General features: G+C 43.5%; 1 protein-coding gene across 2 annotated transcripts in view; it reads right to left on the reverse strand.

Moving 5' to 3' along the window:
* LOC140421185 (zinc finger MYM-type protein 3-like) overlaps positions 1-24,938 on the reverse strand; it is a 157,998-nt gene that overhangs the window by 33,919 nt on the left and 99,141 nt on the right. For both annotated transcript variants that reach the window (XM_072505687.1, XM_072505688.1), the window contains 7 exons: positions 24,445-24,619; positions 23,060-23,175; positions 21,444-21,618; positions 20,290-20,436; positions 19,471-19,574; positions 14,298-14,466; positions 12,984-13,135 (listed from right to left, as the gene is read on the reverse strand). In XM_072505687.1, the coding sequence (XP_072361788.1) occupies positions 12,984-13,135; positions 14,298-14,466; positions 19,471-19,574; positions 20,290-20,436; positions 21,444-21,618; positions 23,060-23,175; positions 24,445-24,619 (1,038 nt within the window). The remainder of the gene's footprint in view (positions 1-12,983; positions 13,136-14,297; positions 14,467-19,470; positions 19,575-20,289; positions 20,437-21,443; positions 21,619-23,059; positions 23,176-24,444; positions 24,620-24,938) is intronic.

The raw sequence follows: 24,938 nt of genomic DNA on the forward strand, positions 1-24,938 counted from the left end.
TCTGATAGGTCCCCAGAACAGTTTAAAGGGTCCGTGAAGAATGCCTTCTTGATACAGTTTGAGGCAGTCTGTCAAACAACAATTGTTTAAAAAGGTACAAGGCATAGATACAGGTCCCAATTAAGTTGAAGAAAAAGCTGCAGGGAGCAGATTTTAGTTAAAGAGGGCCATTGGGGCAAATGTATCCCTTTGGGTGGGTGTTCCACTTAGCATGGCCGTAGATCTGAAAGTTTGCTTGTAAGCCAGTGTTTGAGAGTACCCGGGAATCCAGGGAGAAGGAATCTTGGAAGGTGAGATTGAAACTCTGAGGTGATCCATTGGTAAAGCCACCTGAGTGGGAGTGACTTTGGAGAGAATGTCACAGCAGGCTTCCTCAAAGGTAGAGACTGGAAACCCTCCTGAGAAAGAAGTTGTTTCAGCAAGATTGGCTGACTTATTGGGTGATTTGTTGAGAAATCAATTCAATATATTTTGGTTGCATCTGTCATTTACTCAAAAGCGTGGTGTGTTCAGCCACAGTTGTCTGTTAATTCACATGTACCTCACATTTACCCTGAACGTTAAAGTAGAATATACACTGTAAATTGATTCATCTTTCTGAACTTGTATAGTAAAGTTGCTTTTGTCTGTTCAAAACCCATGGAATCTTGTGGTTCTATTCCAAAAGCAGGTGTCTTGAATTTCAACTGTTTATTTATTTTAAACAAAACGTTTTTGGTCCCTAAAGGATACTTGCTCCTTGTTGGACGAGAGGAGGGACTATAGGGAGGAGGAGCAAACTGACCACAGCACTGTGGTTCAGGGAGCCATTCAAGTGGGCGGGGGAAATAGACATTGTTCTCTGTAGCCAGGATCAAGAGTTTCAAAGGCAGTGTTGCCTGCCCGGTGCCAGTGTTCAGGACATCTGCGCTGGGCTGGAGAGGAACTTGCGGTGGGAGAGGACGATCTAGTGGTCGTGGTCCATGTCAGTAAGTAGTTTGAGGAGTTAATTAAAGAATAGAACCTCCAAGGTTATAATCTCTGGATTATTACCAGAGCCATGTGCAAATTGGCAACCGTATGTAAAATTGTGAATTTGTGGCTCAGTAAGTATTGGTTCATGGGACATTGAATCAGTACTGGGGTAAGTGGGGCTGTACTGTTGGGACGGCCTACATCTGAAACATGCTAGGACCAGTGTTCTTAAGGACCGTACAACTAGGGAAGTAGAGAGGACTTTAATCAAGAGCGGGGGTGAAGGTTCATTTGCTTGGAAAATTAGGATGTCAAATTTAAAGGTAGGAGTGCGGGTTAGTGATCAGTCAGAGTGTCAACAGAAAACAACAGGTAGGGGCAGATCATATGAACATTATATTGCACCAAGGACTCTTACAAGAGTTCCAACTAGGAGAGGGGAGGGGTCTACGAACGGAAGGTTTAAAAAAAAATCTGGGGTATGAGTGCAGTGGCATAGGATAGCGAGGGGTAACTTGACTATCAGTGTGACAGACCAGGACAGGAAACATAAAAATTAAAAAAATCAAAGCGAAATGTTCTTAATCGGAATGCACAAAGAATTTGCACCAAGATAGATGCGGTAATAGCACGGTGGCACAGTGATTAGCACTGCTGCCTCACAGCACCAGGGTCCTGGGTTCAATTCCAACTTTGGGTCACTGTCTGTGTGGAGTTTGTATGCTCCCCCAGTGTCTGCGTGCATTTCCTCTGGGTATTCCGGTTTCCTCCCACAGTCCAAAAATGCGCAGTTTAGGTGGATTGGCCATCCTAAATTACCCTTTCGTGTCTGAGACAAAAGATTAGGTGGGGTTACAGGGATAGGGTGGGGTGTTCCTTCGCAGGGTCGGTGCAGACTTGATGGACTAAATGGCCTCCTTCTGCACTCTAGGGATTTTATGATTCATCATGGATTGCTTTTTAGAATATACATTGTGGAATCTACCCATGAATGGGCTATTTTAGATTTGGTTTTGTGTAATGAAGGATTAATAAAGGATCCTGTGGGGTGGCACAGTAGTTAGCGCTCCTACCTCACGGCGCCGAAGCCCCAGCTTCGATCCCAACCCCAGGTCACTGTCCGTGTGATGTCTGCACATTTTCCCAGTGACTGCGTGGGTCTCACCCCACACAACCCAAAGATGTGCAGGGTAGGTGGATTGGCCATGCTAAATTGCTCCTTAATTGAAAAAATTTAATTTTTAAAAAAGGGATCTCGTGGTTAAGTATCCCCTAGAGGGTAGTGATAGAATTTCAGATACAGTTTGAGAGTGAACGCCATAGGTCCATAACCAGCGTCTTCAACTTAAATAAGGACAATTATAATGTTCTGAGGCAAGAGTTGTCGAAGGTGAACTGGGTAAACAAGCTAAGATACAGGTCAGTCGATGAGTGGTGGCAGTCAGTCAAACAGCTGGTCCATAATGCTCCACAGGAATTTAGCCCAATCAAAAAAGGATTCCACGAGAAAGAAGCGAAATCCATGGTTGGAAAAGGTCAAAGATAATGTCAAATTGGAAAGCTAGATATACAAAGTGGTCAGGGATAGTGGTAGACTAGAGGACTGGGATGTGTTTAAGGAAAGCAAAAGACTAAAAAGCTCAAGGGAGAAAATGAATTTTGAGGGAAAACCTGCATGCAGTATAAAAGTAAACAGTACGAGTTTCTATGGATATATAAATAGGAAGCAGGCGGCGAAGGTAAATGTGGGACCTGTACTGAACAAGGATGGTGAATTAATAACAGCAAACAAAGAAATGGTGGATACACTAAAAACATTTTTTGCATCAGTCTTCGTTGCCAAGACATTGCAAATATCCCCAAACTATCAGATGGGCTGATTTTAAATAACATGGTAGAACTTACAAAAATCCCAATCACAAGGGATAGAGTATTAGAGAAACAAGGGGCTAAAGACAGCCAAGTTGCCAAGACCTGATGAACTGGGTTTTAGTGGAAGTGGCTGCAGAGATAGTGGACCCATTGGCTGAAATCTTTCACAACTTGCTAAATTCCAGGAGGGTACCAGAAGACTGGAAACAGCCAATGTGACTCAGAATCACAGGATAATATATAGAAGAGGTCTTCGGCCCATCAAGCCCCCACCAACACATGAAAGACATCTGACCTGTCTACCTCATCCCATTTGCCAGCACTTGGCCCATAGCCTTGAATGTTCAAAAAGAGAGTTATAGGTTAGTTGGTTTAACATCAATTATTGGCAATATGCTGGAGCCAATAATCAATCAAAGAAGAAATGGCTAATCATTTAGGAAAGCGGAATACAATCAAACCTAGTCAACATGGTTTTATGAAAGATAAATCACGTTTGACAAATTTGCTCGAATTCTTTGAGGGTGTAACAGAGAGAGTAGATAGAGATGTAGTAGTATTTAGATTTCCAAAAGGCATTTGACATGGTGCTGCATAAGAGAAGTTGGTACATAAAGTAAAAGCCCATGGAATTGGAGGAAGTGTGTTAGCATGGATTGGAACTTGGTTGGCAAAGAAAACAATTGAAATAAATGGGTCCTTTCAGAGTGGAAATATATAATTAGTGGAGTATGGCAGGGATCAGCTCATGGCTTATAATTGTTCACTACTTACATTAATGACTTGGAAGGAGGAATAGAGTGCAATGTTTTCAAATTTTCAAATGATACGAAAATAGTTGGAGGGGCATGTTGTGATGAGGATATTGTGATTCTGCAACGGGTTGGAGATAGATTGGGTTACTGGGTAACCAGAGTTTAAACCTTGGATGAGAGGGATGGTCTATCAAGAAAGACTAAATAGTCTGGGTCTGTATTTCTTCCTTGGCGTTTAGAAGAGTGCGGGGTGACCTTATTCAAACATACAAGATCCTAAGGAGGCTTGATAGGGTAGATGGCGAGATGTTTTCACTAGTGGGACAAGTCTCGAACAAGGGGACACAGCTACATTTAAACTGAGGTGTGTAGAAATTTCTTCTCGCAGAGGGTGGTGAATCTCTGGAATTCTCTGCCCCGGAGGGTTGTGGAGGCTGGATGATTAGACGTTCTTAAAGTGGAGGTAGAATAATATTTGATAGATCAAGGAATAGAGGACGATGGGAAAATAGCACATAAAAGGAGTGGAAGCCAGCATAGATCAGCCATGATTGTATTGAATGGCGGGGCAGGCTTTTGGGCCTTGTGGCCCATACCTGCTTCTATTTCGTGCTCTTGTGTGAAGTACTTGAGTAACATTTTTAAAAAAATATAAATTTAGAGCACCCAATTCATTTTTTCAAATTAAGGGGCAATCTAGTGTGGCCATTCACCTACACTACACATCTTTAGGGTTGTGGGGGCGAAACCCATGCAAACACGGGAGAATATGCAAACTCCACACGGACAGTGACCCAGAGCCTGGATCGAACCTGGGACCTCGGCGACGTGAGGCAGCAGCACTAACCACTGTGCCACCACGCTGTCCCTCGAGTAACATTTAATAGATGCTCTTGCAATGTAAGAAAATGTTGCAGTAACACCTATTCATGTTCCAGTGAAAGAAACAGTAAATTACAAAAAACACTGCTATTTTGTAAAATTGAAACAATGAAACAAATGCTCACATTTTTAGAGTCCACAAGTTAAATTAACCTCCCGACTCTGCGAAAACTGCTCGAGTCATAAAACTGGTGATGGTTCACAATTTTAAATTACATTAGATTATGCCTATACCAGCAAACAGACCACTGCTCCCTCTAGTGGAGGAGCACCACAATGAAGAATACACTCTTCATTTTCTAGATGAAAATATTGAAATCATTGAAAGATAAAGGAAATGAATAATTAATTTAAAAAAAGAAAGTTTGAGGCAAACAGATTTGAATCAGAGAATATTTCTTTTGCAGTCAAATGTTGTACCACTGAACTATCTCCCTCTCTCCAGCCTCCAATCGCCAACTAATATTCCTTTATTGAAAGTTTGTGTAACATACACTTACTTTTTTCCCAATATACACTGATTATTTTCATTCTCAAGCAACAAGGAAATAAAGAACTATGCATGCGTTTTCCAATAATATCACTCAGGACTAACTGAAACAAAGATGCAGGATAGTCTTTCAGGACAAAAGATTACACAAGGACTGATGGTCATTTTGTTTACTTTTAGAACACTTTGAACTGATGTTATGATCTCATCTCTTAACCTCAATGATTGCATAAAAATTGGTGTCAGGCATTTGAACGGTGCTTCGTCTTTTTTTATAATGCAGTCAAAACATCTGCCTAACATCTGCCTGAACAACCAGTTGCAGTAGCAAACTTGACATCCCGTGAGTGATCACAGCCGTAACGTTATTCTCTTAAGAAAAAGCTAAATGCTGTAATGCAAAGTAAGGTGAAAGAGACTCCAGGATGGTATGTTGCCTCCCTGGTGCCAGGGTCCAGGATGTCTCCGAACGGGTAGAGGGAATCCTGAAGGGGGAGGGCAAACAGGCAGAGGTCGTTGTACATATTGGTACTAACGACATAGGCAGGAAGGGGCATGAGGTCCTGCAGCAGGAGTTCAGGGAGCTAGGCAGAAAGTTAAAAGACAGGACCTCGAGGGTTGTAATCTCGGGATTACTCCCTGTGCCACGTGCCAGTGAGGCTAGAAATAGGAAGATAGAGCAGACAAACACGTGGCTAAACAGCTGGTGTAGGAGGGAGGGTTTCTGTTATCTGGACCACTGGGAGCTCTTCCGGGGCAGGTGTGACCTGTATAAGATGGACGGGTTGCATCTAAACCGGAGAGGCATAAATATCCTGGCCGCGAGGTTTGCTAGTGTCACACGGGAGGGTTTAAACCAGTATGGCAGGGGGGTGGGCACGGGAGCAATAGGTCAGAAGGTGAGAGCATTGAGGGAGAACTAGGGAATAGGGACAGTGTGGCTCTGAGGCAGCGCAGACGGGGAGAAGTTGCTGAACACAGCGGGTCTGGTGGCCTGAAGTGCATATGTTTTAATGCAAGGAGCATTACGGGTAAGGCAGATGAACTTAGAGCTTGGATTACTACTTGGAACTATGATGTTGTTGCCATTACAGAGACCTGGTTGAGGGAAGGGCAGGATTGGCAGCTAAACGTTCCAGGATTTAGATGTTTCAGGCGGGATAGAGGGGGATGTAAAAGGGGAGGCGGAGTTGCGCTACTTGTTCAGGAGAGTATCACAGCTATACAGCGAGAGGACACCTCAGAGGGCAGTGAGGCTATATGGGTAGAGATCAGGAATAAGAAGGGTGCAGTCACAATGTTGGGGGTATACTACAGGCCTCCCAACAGCCAGCGGGAAATAGAGGAGCAGATAGGTAGACAGATTTTGGAAAAGAGTAAAAACAACAGGGTTGTGGTGATGGGAGACTTCAACTTCCCCAATATTGACTGGGACTCACTTAGTGCCAGGGGCTTAGACGGGGCAGAGTTTGTAAGGAGCATCCAGGAGGGCTTCTTAAAACAATATGTAAACAGTCCAACTAGGGAAGGGGCGGTACTGGACCTGGTATTGGGGAATGAGCCCGGCCAGGTGGTAGATGTTTCAGTAGGGGAGCATTTCGGTAACAGTGACCACAATTCAGTAAGTTTTAAAGTACTGGTGGACAAGGATAAGAGTGGTCCGAGGATGAATGTGCTAAATTGGGGGAAGGCTAATTATAACAATATTAGGCGGGAACTGAAGAACATAGATTGGGGGCGGATGTTTGAGGGCAAATCAACATCTGACATGTGGGAGGCTTTCAAGTGTCAGTTGAAAGGAATACAGGACAGGCATGTTCCTGTGAGGAAGAAAGATAAATACGGCAATTTTCGGGAACCTTGGATGACGAGTGATATTGTAGGCCTCGTCAAAAAGAAAAAGGAGGCATTTGTCAGGGCTAAAAGGCTGGGAACAGACGAAGCCTGTGTGGCATATAAGGAAAGTAGGAAGGAACTTAAGCAAGGAGTCAGGAGGGCTAGAAGGGGTCATGAAAAGTCATTGGCAAATAGGGTTAAGGAAAATCCCAAGGCTTTTTACACTTACATAAAAAGCAAGAGGGTAGCCAGGGAAAGGGTTGGCCCACTGAAGGATAGGCAAGGGAATCTATGTGTGGAGCCAGAGGAAATGGGCGAGGTACTAAATGAATACTTTGCATCAGTATTCACCAAAGAGAAGGAATTGGTAGATGTTGAGTCTGGAGAAGGGGGTGTAGATAGCCTGGGTCACATTGTGATCCAAAAAGACGAGGTGTTGGGTGTCTTAAAAAATATTAAGGTAGATAAGTCCCCAGGGCCGGATGGGATCTACCCCAGAATACTGAAGGAGGCTGGAGAGGAAATTGCTGAGGCCTTGACAGAAATCTTTGGATCCTCGCTGTCTTCAGGGGATGTCCCGGAGGACTGGAGAATAGCCAATGTTGTTCCTCTGTTTAAGAAGGGTGGCAGGGATAATCCCGGGAACTACAGGCCGGTGAGCCTTACTTCAGTGGTAGGGAAATTACTGGAGAGAATTCTTCGAGACAGGATCTACTCCCATTTGGAAGCAAATGGACGTATTAGTGAGAGGCAGCACGGTTTTGTGAAGGGGAGGTCGTGTCTCACTAACTTGATAGAGTTTTTCGAGGAGGTCACTAAGATGATTGATGCAGGTAGGGCAGTAGATGTTGTCTATATGGACTTCAGTAAGGCCTTTGACAAGGTCCCTCATGGTAGACTAGTACAAAAGGTGAAGTCACACGGGATCAGGGGTGAACTGGCAAGGTGGATACAGAACTGGCTAGGCCATAGAAGGCAGAGGGTAGCAATGGAGGGATGCTTTTCTAATTGGAGGGCTGTGACCAGTGGTGTTCCACAGGGATCAGTGCTGGGACCTTTGCTCTTTGTAGTATATATAAATGATTTGGAGGAAAATGTAACTGGTCTGATTAGTAAGTTTGCAGACGACACAAAGGTTGGTGGAATTGCGGATAGCGATGAGGACTGTCTGAGGATACAGCAGGATTTAGATTGTCTGGAGACTTGGGCGGAGAGATGGCAGATGGAGTTTAACCTGGACAAATGTGAGGTAATGCATTTTGGAAGGGCTAATGCAGGTAGGGAATATACAGTGAATGGTAGAACCCTCAAGAGTATTGAAAGTCAAAGAGATCTAGGAGTACAGGTCCACAGATCACTGAAAGGGGCTTCACAGGTGGAGAAGGTGGTCAAGAAGGCATACGGCATGCTTGCCTTCATTGGCCGGGGCATTGAGTATAAGAATTGGCAAGTCATGTTGCAGCTGTATAGAACCTTAGTTAGGCCACACTTGGAGTATAGTGTTCAATTCTGGTCGCCACACTACCAGAAGGATGTGGAGGCTTTAGAGAGGGTGCAGAAGAGATTTACCAGAATGTTGCCTGGTATGGAGGGCATAAGCTATGAGGAGCGATTGAATAAACTCGGTTTGTTCTCACTGGAACGAAGGAGGTTGAGGGGCGACCTGATAGAGGTATACAAAATTATGAGGGGCATAGACAGAGTGGATAGTCAGAGGCTTTTCCCCAGGGTAGAGGGGTCAATTACTAGGGGGCATAGGTTTAAGGTGAGAGGGGCAAAGTTTAGAGTAGATGTACGAGGCAAGTTTTTTACGCAGAGGGTAGTGGGTGCCTGGAACTCACTACCGGAGGAGGTAGTGGAGGCAGGGACGATAGGGACATTTAAGGGGCATCTTGACAAATATATGAATAGGATGGGAATAGAAGGATACGGACCCAGGAAGTGTAGAAGATTGTAGTTTAGTCGGGCAGTATGGTCGGCACGGGCTTGGAGGGCCGAAGGGCCTGTTCCTGTGCTGTACATTTCTTTGTTCTTTGTTCTTTGTGAGAGTGACTGCCCTTGACATCAACGCAGCATTTGACAGAGTATGGCATCAAGGAGCCCTAGCTGAACTGGAGTCAATGGAAATCAGGGGGGAAACTCTCTGGTTGAATTATACCTGGCACAAAGTATGATGGTTGTGGTGGTTGGAGGTCAATCACCTCAGCTCCAGGACATCACTGCAGGAGATTCTCAGGGTAATGTCCTCGGTCCAACTACCTTCAACAGCTTCATCAATGACCTCCCTTCCATAAGGTCAGAAGTGGGGATGCTTGCAGATGACTGCACAATGTTCAGCACCAATTGTGACTCCTCAGATAATGAAGCAGTCCATGCCCAAATGCAGCAAGACAAGGACCAATATCCAGGCTTGGGCAGACAAGTGGCAAGTTACATTCGCACCACACAAGTGCCAGGCAATGACCACCTCCGACAAAAGAGGATCTAACCACAGCCCCTTGACATTCAATGGCATTACCAGCGCTGAATCCCCCACAATCAACAGCATGGTGGGTACACCTGCACCTCAAGAACTGCAGCGGATCAAGAAGGCAACTCACCACAACCTTGAGTGCAACTAGGAAAGGGCAATAAATGCTGGCCGAGCCAGCGACACCCACATCCCGTAAATGAATTTTTAAAAAGCCTACAGGATCTGTATTATAATAGGATGACATGGAATGCCACCTTGTCTGAAGCCAACATGTGATCAGTTCAATTAGAAAACTCAGTTAACACCAGAGTGGTATTAGCACTTCAACCATATAGGCGTTTCGTAGTATAGAACTTGAGAAAGGGAGAGACATGTTGCGTTTTGAGTCATAAAGAGATTTACAGCACAGAAAGAGCACCTTTGGTCCATCGTGTCAGTGCCAACCATCGAGCACCTTCCGGTTCCAATCCCATTTTCCAGCACTTGCTTCGTAGCCTCATATGCAATGGTATTTCAAGTGAATACTTAAATGTTGTGAGGGTTCCCGCTTCTACACCCTTTCAGGCAGCAAGTACCAAATTTCAACTACCCTCTGGCGGAAAAAGTTTTCCCTCCCATCTCCTCTAAACCGCCTGCGCATTACCTTAAATCTATGCCCCTTTTTACTGACCCCTCCACTAAGCGAAAAGGCACCTTCTGTCCCTCAATTCTATATACCTCAATCAGCAACCCCCCCCAGCCTGATTTGCTCCAAAGAAAACAAAGTCAGCCTCTCTTGATGGCTAAAAAGATCCAGCCCAGGCAACATGCTAGTGCATCTCCTCTGCACCCTTTCCAGTGCAATCACTCCTTTTCTATAGTATGGTGACCAGAACTGCACAGTACTCCAGCTGGGGCTAACCAGTGTTTTATACAGCTTCAGCAAAACCTCCCTGCTCTTATATTCAATGCCACGCTAAATAAATGGCAAAAATCCTATCGGTCTTCTTAACCACCTTACCAAACTGCCCAGTCTTCAGAGATCATTTGAACATGCACACCAAGGTCCCTTTGATCCTCTGTACTTCCTAGGGTCCGACCATTCATTGTATATTCCCCTTGCCTTGTTCGTCCTCCCAAAATGCATGACCTCACATTTTTAATGGTTAAATTCCATTTTCGTTTTGCACTCACCAGGACATTTCCCAAGAACACAAATTGTAAAAGGAACAATTTATACTTCATAAGAAGAGCACTGATTGGTTGGCAAGTAGATTCTGATTGGTAGAGATGCTGTCATGGAGAATATGGCCTACATACCCAGCATCACAACAGTACAACAGACAGATCACATCAAAGAACATGCCCTTTTAGCTGTTTGCAACAGGCAATGAGTTTTCTAATTGAACGGTATTGACTCTACTTGCAAAATTCAAACAATGTCCAACATTTAATTATTTTTTAAAAATTTTTTAAGAGTATCCAATTCTTTTTTTCCAATTAAGGGGCAATTTAGCATGGCCAATTCACCTACTCTCCACGTCTTTGGGTTGTGGGTGTGAGCACCACACAGACAAGGGGAGAATGTACAAACTACACATGGTCAGTGACCCAGGGCTGGGATCGAACCCAGGTCCTCAGCGGCATCAGGCATCAGTGCTAACCATTGAGCCACCATGCCGCAGCAGCCACCCCCCCCAAACATTTGATTCTCCGATCAGATCTGATTCTCCGATCATATTGTTTAGCAAATGGCAAATGTTCTAAAAATTACACGAAGAACCAATTAGTCTAGCTGTGTGTGGCACACTTATGCATGCTAGATTCTACATGTATTAATACACAGAGCCCTGTTCCTTATGGACAGAAACAACATGTGCACCACATTGCACATGTTTCAGAGTCAATCTGCCTGGTTTCAATTTGAACAAAAGCCTGGCAGTTAACGGTCGGTCATCTGTTAACTGGAAATTTCTCCATGGCAACACCCCAACCATAGCCCACTTGTCAAACAATCACCACACTATTCTCATGAAGCATATATTGTTGTTCCCATTATATTCTTCCAAATGTCCTGATGAATGCATGACAAAAAGCTTCAGCATGTCTTTTACAACCAAAGTTTTTCTGATTTTGACCGCATATGATGTATAAGCAATGTATAAGATAATTAATCAAAGAAACTGATTCACAGCACAGGTGGTGGTCATTTGGCCTATCGTGTCCAAGACAATGGATTGCCCAGCCTAAACCCACCTTTTAGGTCTAGTTCCATAGCTCTGTATGTTACATCACCTAAAGTGCATATCCTCGCGACTTTTGAATACAAATAAGTGTTTCTGCCTCTGCCACACTTTCAGACAGAGTTCCAGGACTCCACCATCTTCTGGGTGAAAGAATTACTCAACTCCCCTCTAATCCGTCGACCAATTACTTTAAATCTATACTCCCTGCGTTACTGCCCCCCTCCCTGGCAACAGAAATCGGTCCTTCCAATCCACTTATCATGGGTGCTCAATTTTATACACCTAATTAAATTTCCTCTTGGTCTCCATGTTCCAAAGAAATGAATCCCAGCCATCCAATCTTTCCTCATAACTGGCAACAGCCTCATAAACCATTTGTGCCCTCTAATATGGTGACATCTGTCCTGTGATCAAATCTTTAATGCAGTGCTCCATCAAGGATCTATGTTTTATAAGTTCGAACATAACCTCCCTGTTCTAACAGGAAGCAACGAGTAGCGAAGGGAGTCAAGTAGGAGGTCAGTAAAGATGTTGCTGCAACTGTATAAGTTACTGGTGGTCACATTTAGAATACGATGTACAGTTTTGGTCCCCTTATTTAAGGAAAAATATATCACAAGAGATAGTAGAGATTTAAGAGGATGATCCTGGGTATGGAGGGACTGCCATATGGAGAAGGATTTTTAAAAAAAATTTAGAGTACCCAAATCATTTTTTCCAATTAAGGCCAATTTAGCGTGGCCAATCCACCTACCTTGCACATCTTTGGGTTGTGGGGGCGAAACCCACGCAAACACGGGGAAAAATGGGGAAGATTAAACAGATTGGGTCTGTACTCCTTGGAGTTCAGAAGAATGAGGTTATACGATTGAAATATACAAGATTCTTAGCGAGTTAAAAGTTTAAACATTGGGAGTATGTTTTCACTCATGGGAGAGTGCAAAACCAGGAGACAGTCGCAGAATAAGCGGCGCACATTTAAGAAGAATTTGGGGAAGCATTTCTTTTCTCAAAGAGTGGTGAATCTGGAATTTATTATCGCAGGAGGCAGGGTCCTTGAACATTCTCAAGGCGGATATCGAAAGGTTTTAATCAGTAGGGGAAAAGGGGTACGGAGTGTTCGATCACCGTGATCTTACTAAATGGTGGAGCAGACTCAAAGGGCTGAATGCCATACTTCTGGACTTTTTATTCCGCTCTTATATACTTTGACTTAGGTCAATAAAGGAATGTATCCCAAACGCTCTCTTGACCACCCTATTCCACCCACACTTTTACTGTCAGGGACAGGCATGCACTCTACTCCTCCAGTAACTCACTCCTTCACAGTCGACAGTGAATCTGAAGCCCTTTTGTGGCCTTCCCGACACTGCTACCCCCCCCCCCTCCAAAAGCATAAGTGGGCAAAAAGCAAGCATTCTGCCATTCCTAGATATACTGTACAACAAAAATAACATGCCAACTCAGCTTATACAAATCTGAATTTATAAACAAACCTGTTGAATTCCGAGACACAAGTAGTAAACACTATCCGGTTCATAGCGTTCCCCGTTAGGCCTCTGTACTTCTTTAACAAATTGGGCCAGCCCGTAGTTTAGTTCTGCAGCAGTGCAGGATAAAATATCCTCTTTAATCCTCATTGGTTTAGCTGATGGGGTGGAACAAAATATTTTTTATATTAAATGGAGCAAAGAAGTAGGTTCCACAAGGTTAGGGTGATAAAAGATAACATCTGAGTATGTGCTCCCTGCACATGCCCCACTCTCCCCATGAAAGAAAGTTTTGAATCCCTGCTGGACTACGAATTCAAAAGACTCACAGATACATGGTTTTCACAGAACAATGCATGGGTTTGCAGGATTTAAACCACTGCAAATCCCTCCACCCCCCTGCTCACATAACCCAAAACAAAAGTTAAAATCCCCAAATTACACAAGGAAAAGTCAACTTTTTCAAGTGAGAATAATGCAACGGTTCTCCACAAAAGCCTCAAAGTGCCTGGCATGGAGCATTTCAATCAAATCTCATCCTGTTATACCAGTTGTATCAAGCAACTCTCAAATTTCATTGTTCTGTGGGTATTACCTGTTGTTGAATAAAATAGTTTACAATTCAAACCAATACTCATCTTGTGTTAACTTCATTCATCATTGGGATACTAGATGGGTTAAAGGAGTGACTATCACCACTGAGTGCGAAAAATATATACACAAAGCCATGACAAGGTATCACAGGCGATGGAAGCCTGCTGCTACCTCAAGTCTCCAGTCTTAATTTGTGAAGCAAGACAGGGAATGTCCACAAACTATTCAACTATATAGGGTACTATAGCCTCAAAGTTGAACGTTCTTTAAATAGTTGTTAGTTCATTTCTTAAAAACGTAAAGCTCAACACAGTTTAACAGAGAATTTTTCCCAAGTAATGTATTAAAAATGTTTTTTAAAATTGTTGATTTTTTAAAAATCTTGTCAAAGTAATAGATGCTGCTCTCCTCATTTTTGGAAGCAAGCATAAGCACTGTAAAAGTGACCTCAGGGAATTATTCTTCACTCTACTTATGACATTATTCCATTTACCATACAAGATGGCCTGTGGTACCCTGATTGAGATTTTCAATTCAATGGTAGCTAACGTCACAACAGGGAACAGTTTTACACTGTGACCAACATTCACTTTGGAACAGATCATATAATCATTTAAAAAATGTAGTGGTAGTTAGTCCAAGACTACTTTTCATGCAGTACAGAACCGACAGAGATGTGGTTTTATGCTCAGACTATTAAAGAAGGAGAAAACAGCCTACACTTACGTCCAAATCTGAGCTCTTCACTTTTACTGGTATCACCACTAGCATATTTAGCCTGGAGCCAGGACTTCCAGGCATTGACTCCATATGAGTAATTTAATCCAGTACAGCACTGCTGGCTAGCAAGGGAATCACGCGAACAACTTTCTGAAATCATTAGCCGCTTCTGGCCCTGTAAGACATAAAATTAAAATAAAGTCAATGCCAAAGTTCAGTTTTTCGTTATGCGAAGTGAAGAGACTTTTGCCACATTCCCCTGAAAATCTCGTGATTGTCCCATTTCTTTGCATTAAATTAACAGAATCTAAGCTTCCTTTTATTTTTAAATTAGAACCACTTGTTGGTACAATTTTGCTACTTCCTGCCCCCTTCAGCACCTTATCCAAGTGGTCATACTGCTTTGCTTCACGGATGAAGAGAGTGGCATTGATCTATTTTTTGAATAAAGGATGCCCAACTCAAATTTAATTCTGTTTTCACAATGTGGTCACTTGCGAAGTAGGGGACAAGGTCTAAAAGTCAGAAGCAGCCACATTCATGCATTTTCTCTTTCCCTAACTCAAGTATTTATAATCACATTACCAATGCAACTGAACAATTCACTCTCAATAGATGAGATCAAACATTCCGAATTTCTGTTTGAGTCCCATGTTGGCATTTGATTAACAAGTTCTGCTGGGCAGCACGGTGGCGCAGTGGGTTAGCACTGTGGCCTCACAGCACCGAGGTCCCAGGTTCGATCCCGGCTCTGGGTCACTGTCTGTGTGGAGTTTGCACATTCTCCCAGTGTTTGCGTGGGTTTCGCCCCCACAAACCAAAAATGTGCAAGCTAGGTGGATTGGCCACGCTAAATTGCCCCTCAATTGGTAAAAATGAATTGGGTACTGTACTCTAAATTTAAATTTTTTAAATTTTTATAAAACAAGTTCTGGTGGTAAGTTGGCTCTTTTTATAAATCCATGTGATTGGTGGCAAGAGTGTCCAGTTAACGAAACTATTTTGTATTAGCTTTTAATTTGACCCAAATTTGAACCCACTGACTATTGTAACAGTGAGTGGCTTTATTGAAACATAGAAAATAGGATCTGAAGTAGGTTATTCGACCCTTTGAGCAATGTAATATCATGGCTGATACTCAACACCATAATCCCATGCTCCCCCATCCCCCTTGATTCTTTCAGAGTCTAGAAACCTATTTATTGACCCCTTTATCTAGACCCTCCAGCCACAGGAAACATAATAGAGACCTACAGTGTAGAAGGCGCCCTTCAGCCGATCAAGTCTGTACCGACAAAACTACACTACATCTACACCAATCCCTCATTCCACCACTTCGCCCACAGCATTGAATATTGTGGCACATCAAGTGCTCATTCGCGATTATTTTATTTCCCTAATTAAGGGGCAATTTAGTGTGGATAATCCACCTAATCTGCACATCTTTGGGTTGTGGGGGTGAAACCCACAGACTCAGGGAGAATGTGTAAACTCCATACAGACAGTGACCCGGGGCCGGGATCGAAGGTAGTAGAGGTTTCCCGCAGTGTAGTGCATTCCAGACACCAACCATCCTCTGGGTTAAAATAAATTTCCTCAAATCCCCTCTAAACTTCTGCCCCTCACCATAAAATTATGCCCCCTCATTATTGACCCTTCAACTGAGGGTAACAGCTGCTTCCAATCCAACCTGTCCATACCTCAACAAGGTGACCAGAACTGCACACAGCACTCCAGCTGTAGCATAGCCAAAATTTTGTACACCTCCAAAATAACCTCCCTGCTCTTATAATCTATGCCATGACTGATAAGGTTGTGTCCCGTATGCCTTCTTAGCTACCCTATTAACCTTTCCTGACACCTTCAGGGGTCTGTAAACAAAACCCCCCAAGGTCCCTTTGAACTTCCTAGTGCCCTGGCATTCATTTGGGTACTCTTTTGTTACATCATCTCTCACTTTTCAGGGTTAAAGTTCATCTGCCAATGATCTGCCCATCTGACCAATGCACTAATACCCTCCTGCAACCTGAGAACCGCACTCCCCGCTTAACCACATCCACCCAATGCGGCTCATGGTCCGAAATCAAAATCGTTGAATACTCCGACCATTTGACCCTGGGCAATAATGCCTCCCCACCATTAAAAAGGTCTATTCGCGAGTACACTATAATGCACCAGGGAGAAAAACAAATACTCCCTTCCCTCGGGTGCAGAAACTGCCACAGGTCCACTCTTCCCACCACTCTCATGATCCCAGCCAGCAGCCCCCTCCCCAGACTGGACCAGCGAGCACGGTTGAGTCCTTTCCACTTTTGCACCATAATCCAGTATCCCCCTCCCCCACTATTAACTTGTAGGTATCCAAATCCGGGATGGCCCCAGCACCCTCTTCACAAACCCTGCATCGTCCCAGTTGGGACCATATACGCTCGCCAGTGCCACCAACGCCCCTTCTAACGCTCCCGTCACAATCTTGTACCCAACCTCCCCTGGTCTGCTACCACATTCTGCATCTGAAACCTCGCCCTCTGGCCCACCAATACTGCTAACCCCCGAGCCCCATCGAACCCAGAGTGGAAAACCTGGCTCACCTAAACCCTTCCTGAACTTCACCCGATCTTTCACCCTCACATGGGTCTCCTGCAGCATCACCACATTGGCCTTCAGTCTATTTAAATGTGCAAATATCCTTGACCTCTTGACCAGTCCTCATGACTGCGGCTCCTCACCCTACCACACCAATCTTTGGTTGTTAGTGTGGAGGTCCCTGCCTGGGCCCCTCTCCTCCCAGTCCCCTCACCCGTGACTTGGTCCCTTGAAAACAAAGACACTCAAACATAACCAGTGCGCAAAAACTGCGCCTCAGAAAAGCCATGACCCCGAAGCCCGGTATTATCACACCCAGTGACTTATACGCTTCCCAATCAGCTAATCCAAAACAAAACCCCAACTGTTCCCCCCACAAAAACAAATAAACATCCTGAAATATGAAACGAGATAAGGCTGTACACAGCATTCCACCATCTTTCCTTCAGTCCAGAACCAAACCCCAGCCCCATCTCTCATTAAAACTCCAGTCCTTCAGCCATCATGAACGCCTCCGCCGCCTCAAATTAGAAGTCCCTCGAATTAGAGGTCACACTCAACTTTGCTGGGTAGACTACGCCGAACAACACATCATGGCTGAAGAATCTTCTACCGACCAAAGGCCGCCCCGCCTTCATGGCAGCTCCACAGTTAAGCCCAGGTATACATGAACACCAGCTCCTTCCCACTTCACCTCGCACCTTTGTTTTACCCAACTCAGGACCTTCTCCATGACATGGAATTTGTGGGAAAAAATTATGACCGCCCTTGGCGGCTCGTTTGCCTTCAGCTTGGGCCTGAGTGACCGATGAGCCCTGTCCAGTTCATATCAGGAGGGTTCTTCCCCCTCCCCCAACATCTCCACGAACATTTTTGCAATGTACTCAGTCGGCTTCGGGCCCTCCACCCACTCCGGCAAGCCCACAATTCTCAAATTCTGCCACCTCGGCCTGCTCTCCAGGTCCTCCACGTTCGCTGCAAGTCATTTGTTGGCCTCCACCACCCTCCGCAGCTCCTCACCCATCGACTGAACTGGTCACTATGTTGCGAAAGAGCTTCCCACCCTTTCAGCCTCTCTCCTTGCTCCTGCACCTCGGTCAATGTCTTCAACACTTCCGCCACCTTCAGCGGGACCATCACCTCCTCAACCAGCTCCTTAAATCGCTGCCACCATCTCCTTACGGATTGGCTCCATGTGTTTGGCGAACTGCCTCTCCACCCAGTGACCCAGCAGCTGCCATGTTTCCTGCTGCCGGGATGACCTGTTCACTTGACGGCGAATTTTCGCACGCCCCCTTCTTCCCAGAGGTTTTGTTCTTAGTCTTCGAAATTCCCCTCCTTTCTGTCTTCCTACACCAGCTTATCCAAAAACTGTCCCTGAAACTGGGCATTAAACTCCAAAAACCAGAGCCTCGAGCAGGAGCCACCCAACGAGCGACTTCCTCCTACATGCCACCACTGGAAGTCCCCCTAAGACCTTAATTAGCCGTCATCATTTATATATATCATGAACAATAAGGGACCTAGCATTGATCCCTGTGGTACGTCACAGGACACCAGCCTCCAGTCACACAAACAGCCTTCTGCAACCACCCCGTCTCCAATCACTAAGCCAATTTTGGATCCAACATCCCAAGTTACCCTGGATCACATGTGCTTTTATCTTCTTTATCAGTCTCCCATGTGAGACCTTGTTGAAGGCTTTGCTGAAATCCATATAAACTACATCAACTGGGCTACCCTCATCTACACACCCTGAAAAATTCAATCAAATTCGTTAGGCATGACCTCCCTCTGACAAGCCATGCTGCCTATCCTTGATCAAACCAACGCCTCTCCAAGTGAAGATTACTTCTCTACTTCAGAATTTTCTTTAATAGTTTCCCTACGACTGATGTGAGACTCACTGGTCTGTAATTCCCTGATTTATCTCTACCATCCTTCTTGAAATGTAGAACCACATTAGCTGTCCTCCAATCCTCTGGCACCTCCCCTGCATCCAGTCTGTCCAGCCCTGTGAGAATATTATACATTACAATGGGATACATAGATACATAGAAGACAGGAGCAGAAGGAGGCCTTTTGGCCCTTCGAGCCTGCTCCGCCATTCATCACGATCATGACTGATCATCCAACTCAACAGCCTAATCCTACTTTCTCCCCATAGCCTTTGATCCCATTCATTTTTTATAGAATTTACAGTGCAGAAGAATGCCATTCAGCCCATCGAGTCTGCACCGGCCCTCAGGAAGAGCACCCTACTCAAGCCCACGTCTCTACCCTATCCCCATAACCCAGTAATCCCCACTTAACCTTTGTTGACACCAAGGGCAATTTAGCACAGCCAATCCACCTTTCCCACACATCTTTGGACTGTGGGAGGAAACCGGAGCACCCGAAGGAAACCCACGCAGGCACAGGGAGAACATGCAGAGTCCACGCTGACAGTGACCCAAGCCGGGAATCGAACCTGGAACCCTGGAGCTATGAAGCAAAAGTGCTAACCACTATGCTACCGTGCTGCCCCTCATTGGATCCCCTCTCCTTCTTCTAAACTCCAGTGAATACAGGCCTATATAAACAGCAATTGTACCCTTCTGACAGCTCGAGGTATTTCAGATTCTGCTTGTTCTTCATCTGTTGTCACAAGCCCACAGTCAAACAGGAAGTCAACACCCGAGTTAAGCTCCAATGGGGCTGCAAAATAAAATTTAATGCAATTTTAAAACATGTACAAAAAATCCCGAAAATTCTCCAAGTGAGAAGTGATGAAAATGATCAGGAATCCTGATGAGAAGATAAATATTTAGATTGCAGGAACTGCTGCATCATAGTAGAAGCTATTTAATCATGCCACCTCCATGGAAAACAGTTTCTCAGTGAATTAACTGCCACAGAGAATCATAGAATCATGTTTGTGGAATAGCTAAGCCTCAGCTAATCATTGAATTTGCACTCATGTGGCTTCCACTGTTTAACTTTGTCCCTTCTCATCTACCTTAAGAGTCATAATCATCGAGAACAGTAAAGAGAATAAATTCTGTTGGATGAACGCTGTATTACTTTATATAGAAGACAGATGAAAATATCATATTCTACTTTTCTTCCATTGTCTACACAATAAAGAATAAATGCAACATTTCACAACTGTAGGACTTGTAAGTCAGTGAGGCCCGTCAAATATTATTTTATAATACATAAAAAGAGTAAACTGTACATTTGCTCCCTGGACTCCAATTCTGCTCAATTTTAAATGTCAAATTAGCATTGTTTTCAAATTTGCATTTGGAAAACACAGATTCAAGATCAGAAATGAAAAAAGTTAAGCAAGTTGCAACATTCTGCAATTTGCAATGTCTTACCTAAAAAACTTCAAAGCAGCAGGAATAGGTCAACAGCCACTTATACTTACTTTTGGGGAAATCAGCTTCCAGATCCTGTCCTGGTTCATCCAAGACATTAGCCATCTTAACTGCCATGGCCAAAACATCATCTCTGGCGGGTCCAAATAAGTCACAGTCTTCCAGAAGCCCATCAGCACTCTGATTGCTAGCAAGATCTGTTCAGGCAAGGAAGATATAACTAGCTCTTATTGCATACTGAAACGTAACGAATGAATAATTTTAAAAGGTCGGTGGGGGTAGGGGGAAGCAAGGTGTTGGGGCAGAAAAAAGAAGAAAACATGGATAACACATTTGGCTAGTAAATGTGCACTGACTTTAAAAAAATGTGGTGTTAAGTGTCCGCTTTGCTTAGTTGTCAGCACATTCACCTCGGAGTAATGCGGCTTGGATTCAAGTTACTAATTCTATATTATGTTTAATTGTACGCAGACAGTGGGATGTTACTGGGGAAACACTTCTGAAACAGGGAATGTGAGGTGAGGAGGTGCATTATTTGAGAGGTGCACCTAAGTAAATAAGAGTTTGTAAGATTGACTCCAGTGCTATTCTCACTGCCTGGCCTTTTGGAAAAAAAATTTAAGCTACACTTCAAGGGAGTGAACAATATAAACTGACACTTCACTGCTGTAATGAGACATGACTACATTGCTGGAAGTACTATATTTTCAATGTCAGAGATGGAAGCTATTGATCCCATGGCATTAATTTTAAAGAGCAGCAGGGCTTTCTACTGTTCATCAGAAGGCAACGACAAATGCAACGCTACAGGCAAGTGAATTAAGAAAACAAAACGTGTAATCCTCCTCCTTTCTGCTTTGCTTTTCCAATTATTTCCTGAACTAGAACCATGATCAACATACATCAAGCTGTAAAAGTCTATTAAACCAAGAACCTCAGACCATCGCAAAGGTTCAGAGAAGAACAGAAGACATCTAAATCTGATAAATGGGTTTCTGATCCAGGACAAGCTTTGGAATATATCTTTTGAAGCCACCAAAAAAATGATGATCAGGTACAGAGCAAGTGTACATTTATATCAAAGTCATATTGGGAAAAACTACAATATGGTTAGTGCATTATGGTTAATATTTTGAATAATATGGTTTAATGTGATTTAAAACACTACTGAATGAAAAATGAACAGAATAAAAATGTAACTTGCCACAAAGATCTGATGAAGCTTTCTCCATTTCCTCAGCCTCTGCTATCATCTCTGCCATAGCGAGTATGTCAGCTTCAAACGGGTTTGAAGGAATTTTGACCTTCAGTTCCTCTATTGTCTCTACTATCTTATCAGCACTGTCTAAAGTGGTAGGAAGGAACATCGGAATGGGAACCTATTTTGCAAATCACATGGCAGCTTGTTACAATGGAAAGTGCTTCATTTAAATTCTCACTTACCAACATTTCTGTACATGCGAGGAACTTGAAAATATATGTTTTGCCTTTCTTCACTCTTGAACGTTGCAGAACACATCCACCCACTTCAAATAATCCTTCACATCTCAAAATGGAACCAGATTTCCACACCTACCAACCTACAATTCTCTTTTTCCTACAAACTATAGCTTTACTTCAGGTCTCCCAATCCTCCTCCCAACAGTTAGAAGCTGTATCCCAAATGCTTTATTTCTCCACGTTCAGCTTCATGGGAGGTCTCTAGATTCTGTTCCCCAGAAGTTCTGCGACATGCAACTATCCCCCATTCCCCCCCTTCATCTGAAACCTCATCCCCCCCCTTCATCTGAAACCTTAAGGCCTCATACTTCCCACATCCCCCTCAAAAACACCTCTGTGCTCTATCAACCCCCTCTATCAAAACCTACTTAAGTAATTGGTCCAATCATTCTCCTTCTCAAATTCATATGGACATGCCCTCTCAGGGACCCGAGTTCAATTCCGGCCTTGGGTGACTGCTTGTGTGGAGTTTGCATATTTTTCTTGTGTCTGCATGGGTTTCCTCCCACAGTCCAAAGATGTGCAGGTTAGGTAGGGTTATGAAGAGAAGATAGGGTATTGGGCCTAGGTAGGGAGACTCAGTAGGCCAAATGGCCTCCTTCTGCACTGTCGGGATTCTATGGGATCTCTCTACTGATGAGATTCGCTGCAGTATTTAACTCTTTGACTATAATTTTCTGTTGATAAGTTAAAATATGAATTGTTCTGAAATGTGGCAGAACTGTCAATTATAACAATGCAACAGAACCACAGATGACTTGAGCATCAACAGGTAATTCCACCAGAGGAAGTATCATAAGCAAGTCTACACATGCATAATTTACAATAGGGATCCATGGATGGGTTTCTGGGCAGGAACCCATAGTCCCTTTCCTTTCATCCACTCCTATTCTGTCAGCACTTCATGAAACATCACACTTGTTGACAAGATTATAAGAGAACAGCCAATGATTTCAAGCGATGAATGAAGGGGAGTAAATTGGAAGTGAACACCTGCACCCCATCGATTGCAGTGTTTCCACTTCCTTCTCTCTCCCCAACTTTTACAAATTCAGAGCTGAAAAATAACTTCCAACTAATAAAAAAAACTTGCAAAATTAAATCAAAGCTATCAGAATTAATTTGAACCAATAGAAATTGGATAGTCTGATCATGTGCATGTCTTCCATGCCACATTTGTAAGCTTAGAAGTGCAGCTCTAAAAAAAAACACACATTAAAAGAAATCAATACTTTCATTACTAATATTAACCTTGCAAACTGAAATATTTGACTCAAAAGTTTCTTGTGAAGTACAAGTTACGAAAACGGCGAAACTTACCGGGATTGGCATAGAGAAAGGCACTGGTGTGTTTTGACAATACATATGCAAAGGCACTGGTATGAAGACTGGCACAGGGATGGGCACCATAATCAGTTGTGGTTTCCATTCCTCCTCTGAAACACAAAATTAGCATATTTAACAAAAACAATTTAAGCATTGTTTTTGCTTGCAGATTTAGAAAACAGTTCACAACTTTTTCTTACTGCTGAAACGTTTTAACTGATTTTTAAAAATCTTATATTACAAACTATTTCCTCAGTAAATCAATCAACTCCAAATAAGGACTTTAATGACAGGTGGCGCCTTCGTCTGATACAGCAAGACCTTGGATGAAGTATTACCTACAAGCACTCATCTTTCTACAAGCATCCTTATAAATGAATTACGAGGCCATTTCATAGGACGTTCAACATTAACCACAATGTTGGAGTGGAGTCAAAAATAGCTAACACAAAATGAGGATGGCAGGTTTCCTTCTTTAAATGACATCACAGACAATCAACAGTTTCATGATGACTTTTATTGATTCCAGTTTACTATTTAAAGATTTATTTTTAAACTGAACTTATTCTAAAGTTGTCACAGCTGGATTTGAACTCTGGATTACTTGTCTGACAACTTCACCAATATACTTCCGTACCCTGATGTGGCCCTGCCAGATTTGGTGATGGATGGTTAAGCTAGGTGTATGGCAGAAATGTTATAAAAAATTTGTTCATGGGCTGAGCCAGCATTTATTGCCCGTCCCTAATTGCCCTCGAGGGGGCAGTTAAGAGTCAACCACATGGAGACCAGACCAGGTAAGGACGGCAGATGTCCTTCCCCAAACAACATTAGAGAACCAGATGGGTTTTTAACAACAATCGACAATGGTTTCATGATCATTAAGACTTTTAATTCCAGGTTGTATTTCTCAAGAGCAAAGACACAGATCACACCAAAATGAACGACCGAGAAGAATTTACATGTTCCAGGTATTCATCACTTCTTAATCGATACTTTATCATGTGCTCAACATTAGGCATATTAACACCGCTTGGTATCTTGGAAACATCTGTAATGTTCCTTAACATCTATGTTCACTGGCTATAGCAGTAGCACACAGCAAAGGTATCTTAATTCCACTTAATACCTTGGATGCATCTATAACATTTCTTCACATCCATCGTCACTGGCTATTGTCACAGCACATAGCAAAGGAGATCGGGAAGCCAACAATAACAATTACATAATCCAAATATCTTCAGTACGACAAGCAACTTAAGTGTTGATTAAAGGCCGTTTGATTTTCGGCAGCCTTTTAAATGCTTTTGACAATTAAAAACAAGAAATGCACAGGTTATGTACCGCTAGCTGTGGTTCTCTTCATCCTAATCATTTACCTGTTTGACATCCTTTGGACTTCATTTCAGGTTTACACGAGATGCCCTTATTCTGAGTCAAGGGTTTACACAGTATAGCCTTATTCTTCAGTGTCACAGGAGGTGGAGATGGCGGCGAAGGTGGTGGTGGCGGTGGAGGTGGTGGTTGTTTTGATGACCGAGTCTGTACTGATGCCTAATAAGGAACATTTTAAAATTAGAAACATACAGGGCAGTTATCACGTTACTGGAAGAATGAATCTTGAACAAACTATTTTAGCCCAGGTGGATTAATGCATGTGAAATGGCATCATGCAGACAACCAAGTTTCTAAGTTGAGTTCTTGTATGTCAGAGACAGTCAATCTCAGCTACGAAGGAGTGGGGCCACACACGCACGCACATGGTTCTGTTTGAATTACTATCCATCCTGAAGAGTAGCTGCAAGGTCATCGCAAGAGTTGACGGAAGTAGGGGCTGTGCTGCTGCACCACCCTCCCAACAATTGTCCAGGTT

This window comes from Scyliorhinus torazame, chromosome 5, assembly GCF_047496885.1.
Source record: "Scyliorhinus torazame isolate Kashiwa2021f chromosome 5, sScyTor2.1, whole genome shotgun sequence".
NCBI lineage: Eukaryota > Metazoa > Chordata > Chondrichthyes > Carcharhiniformes > Scyliorhinidae > Scyliorhinus > Scyliorhinus torazame.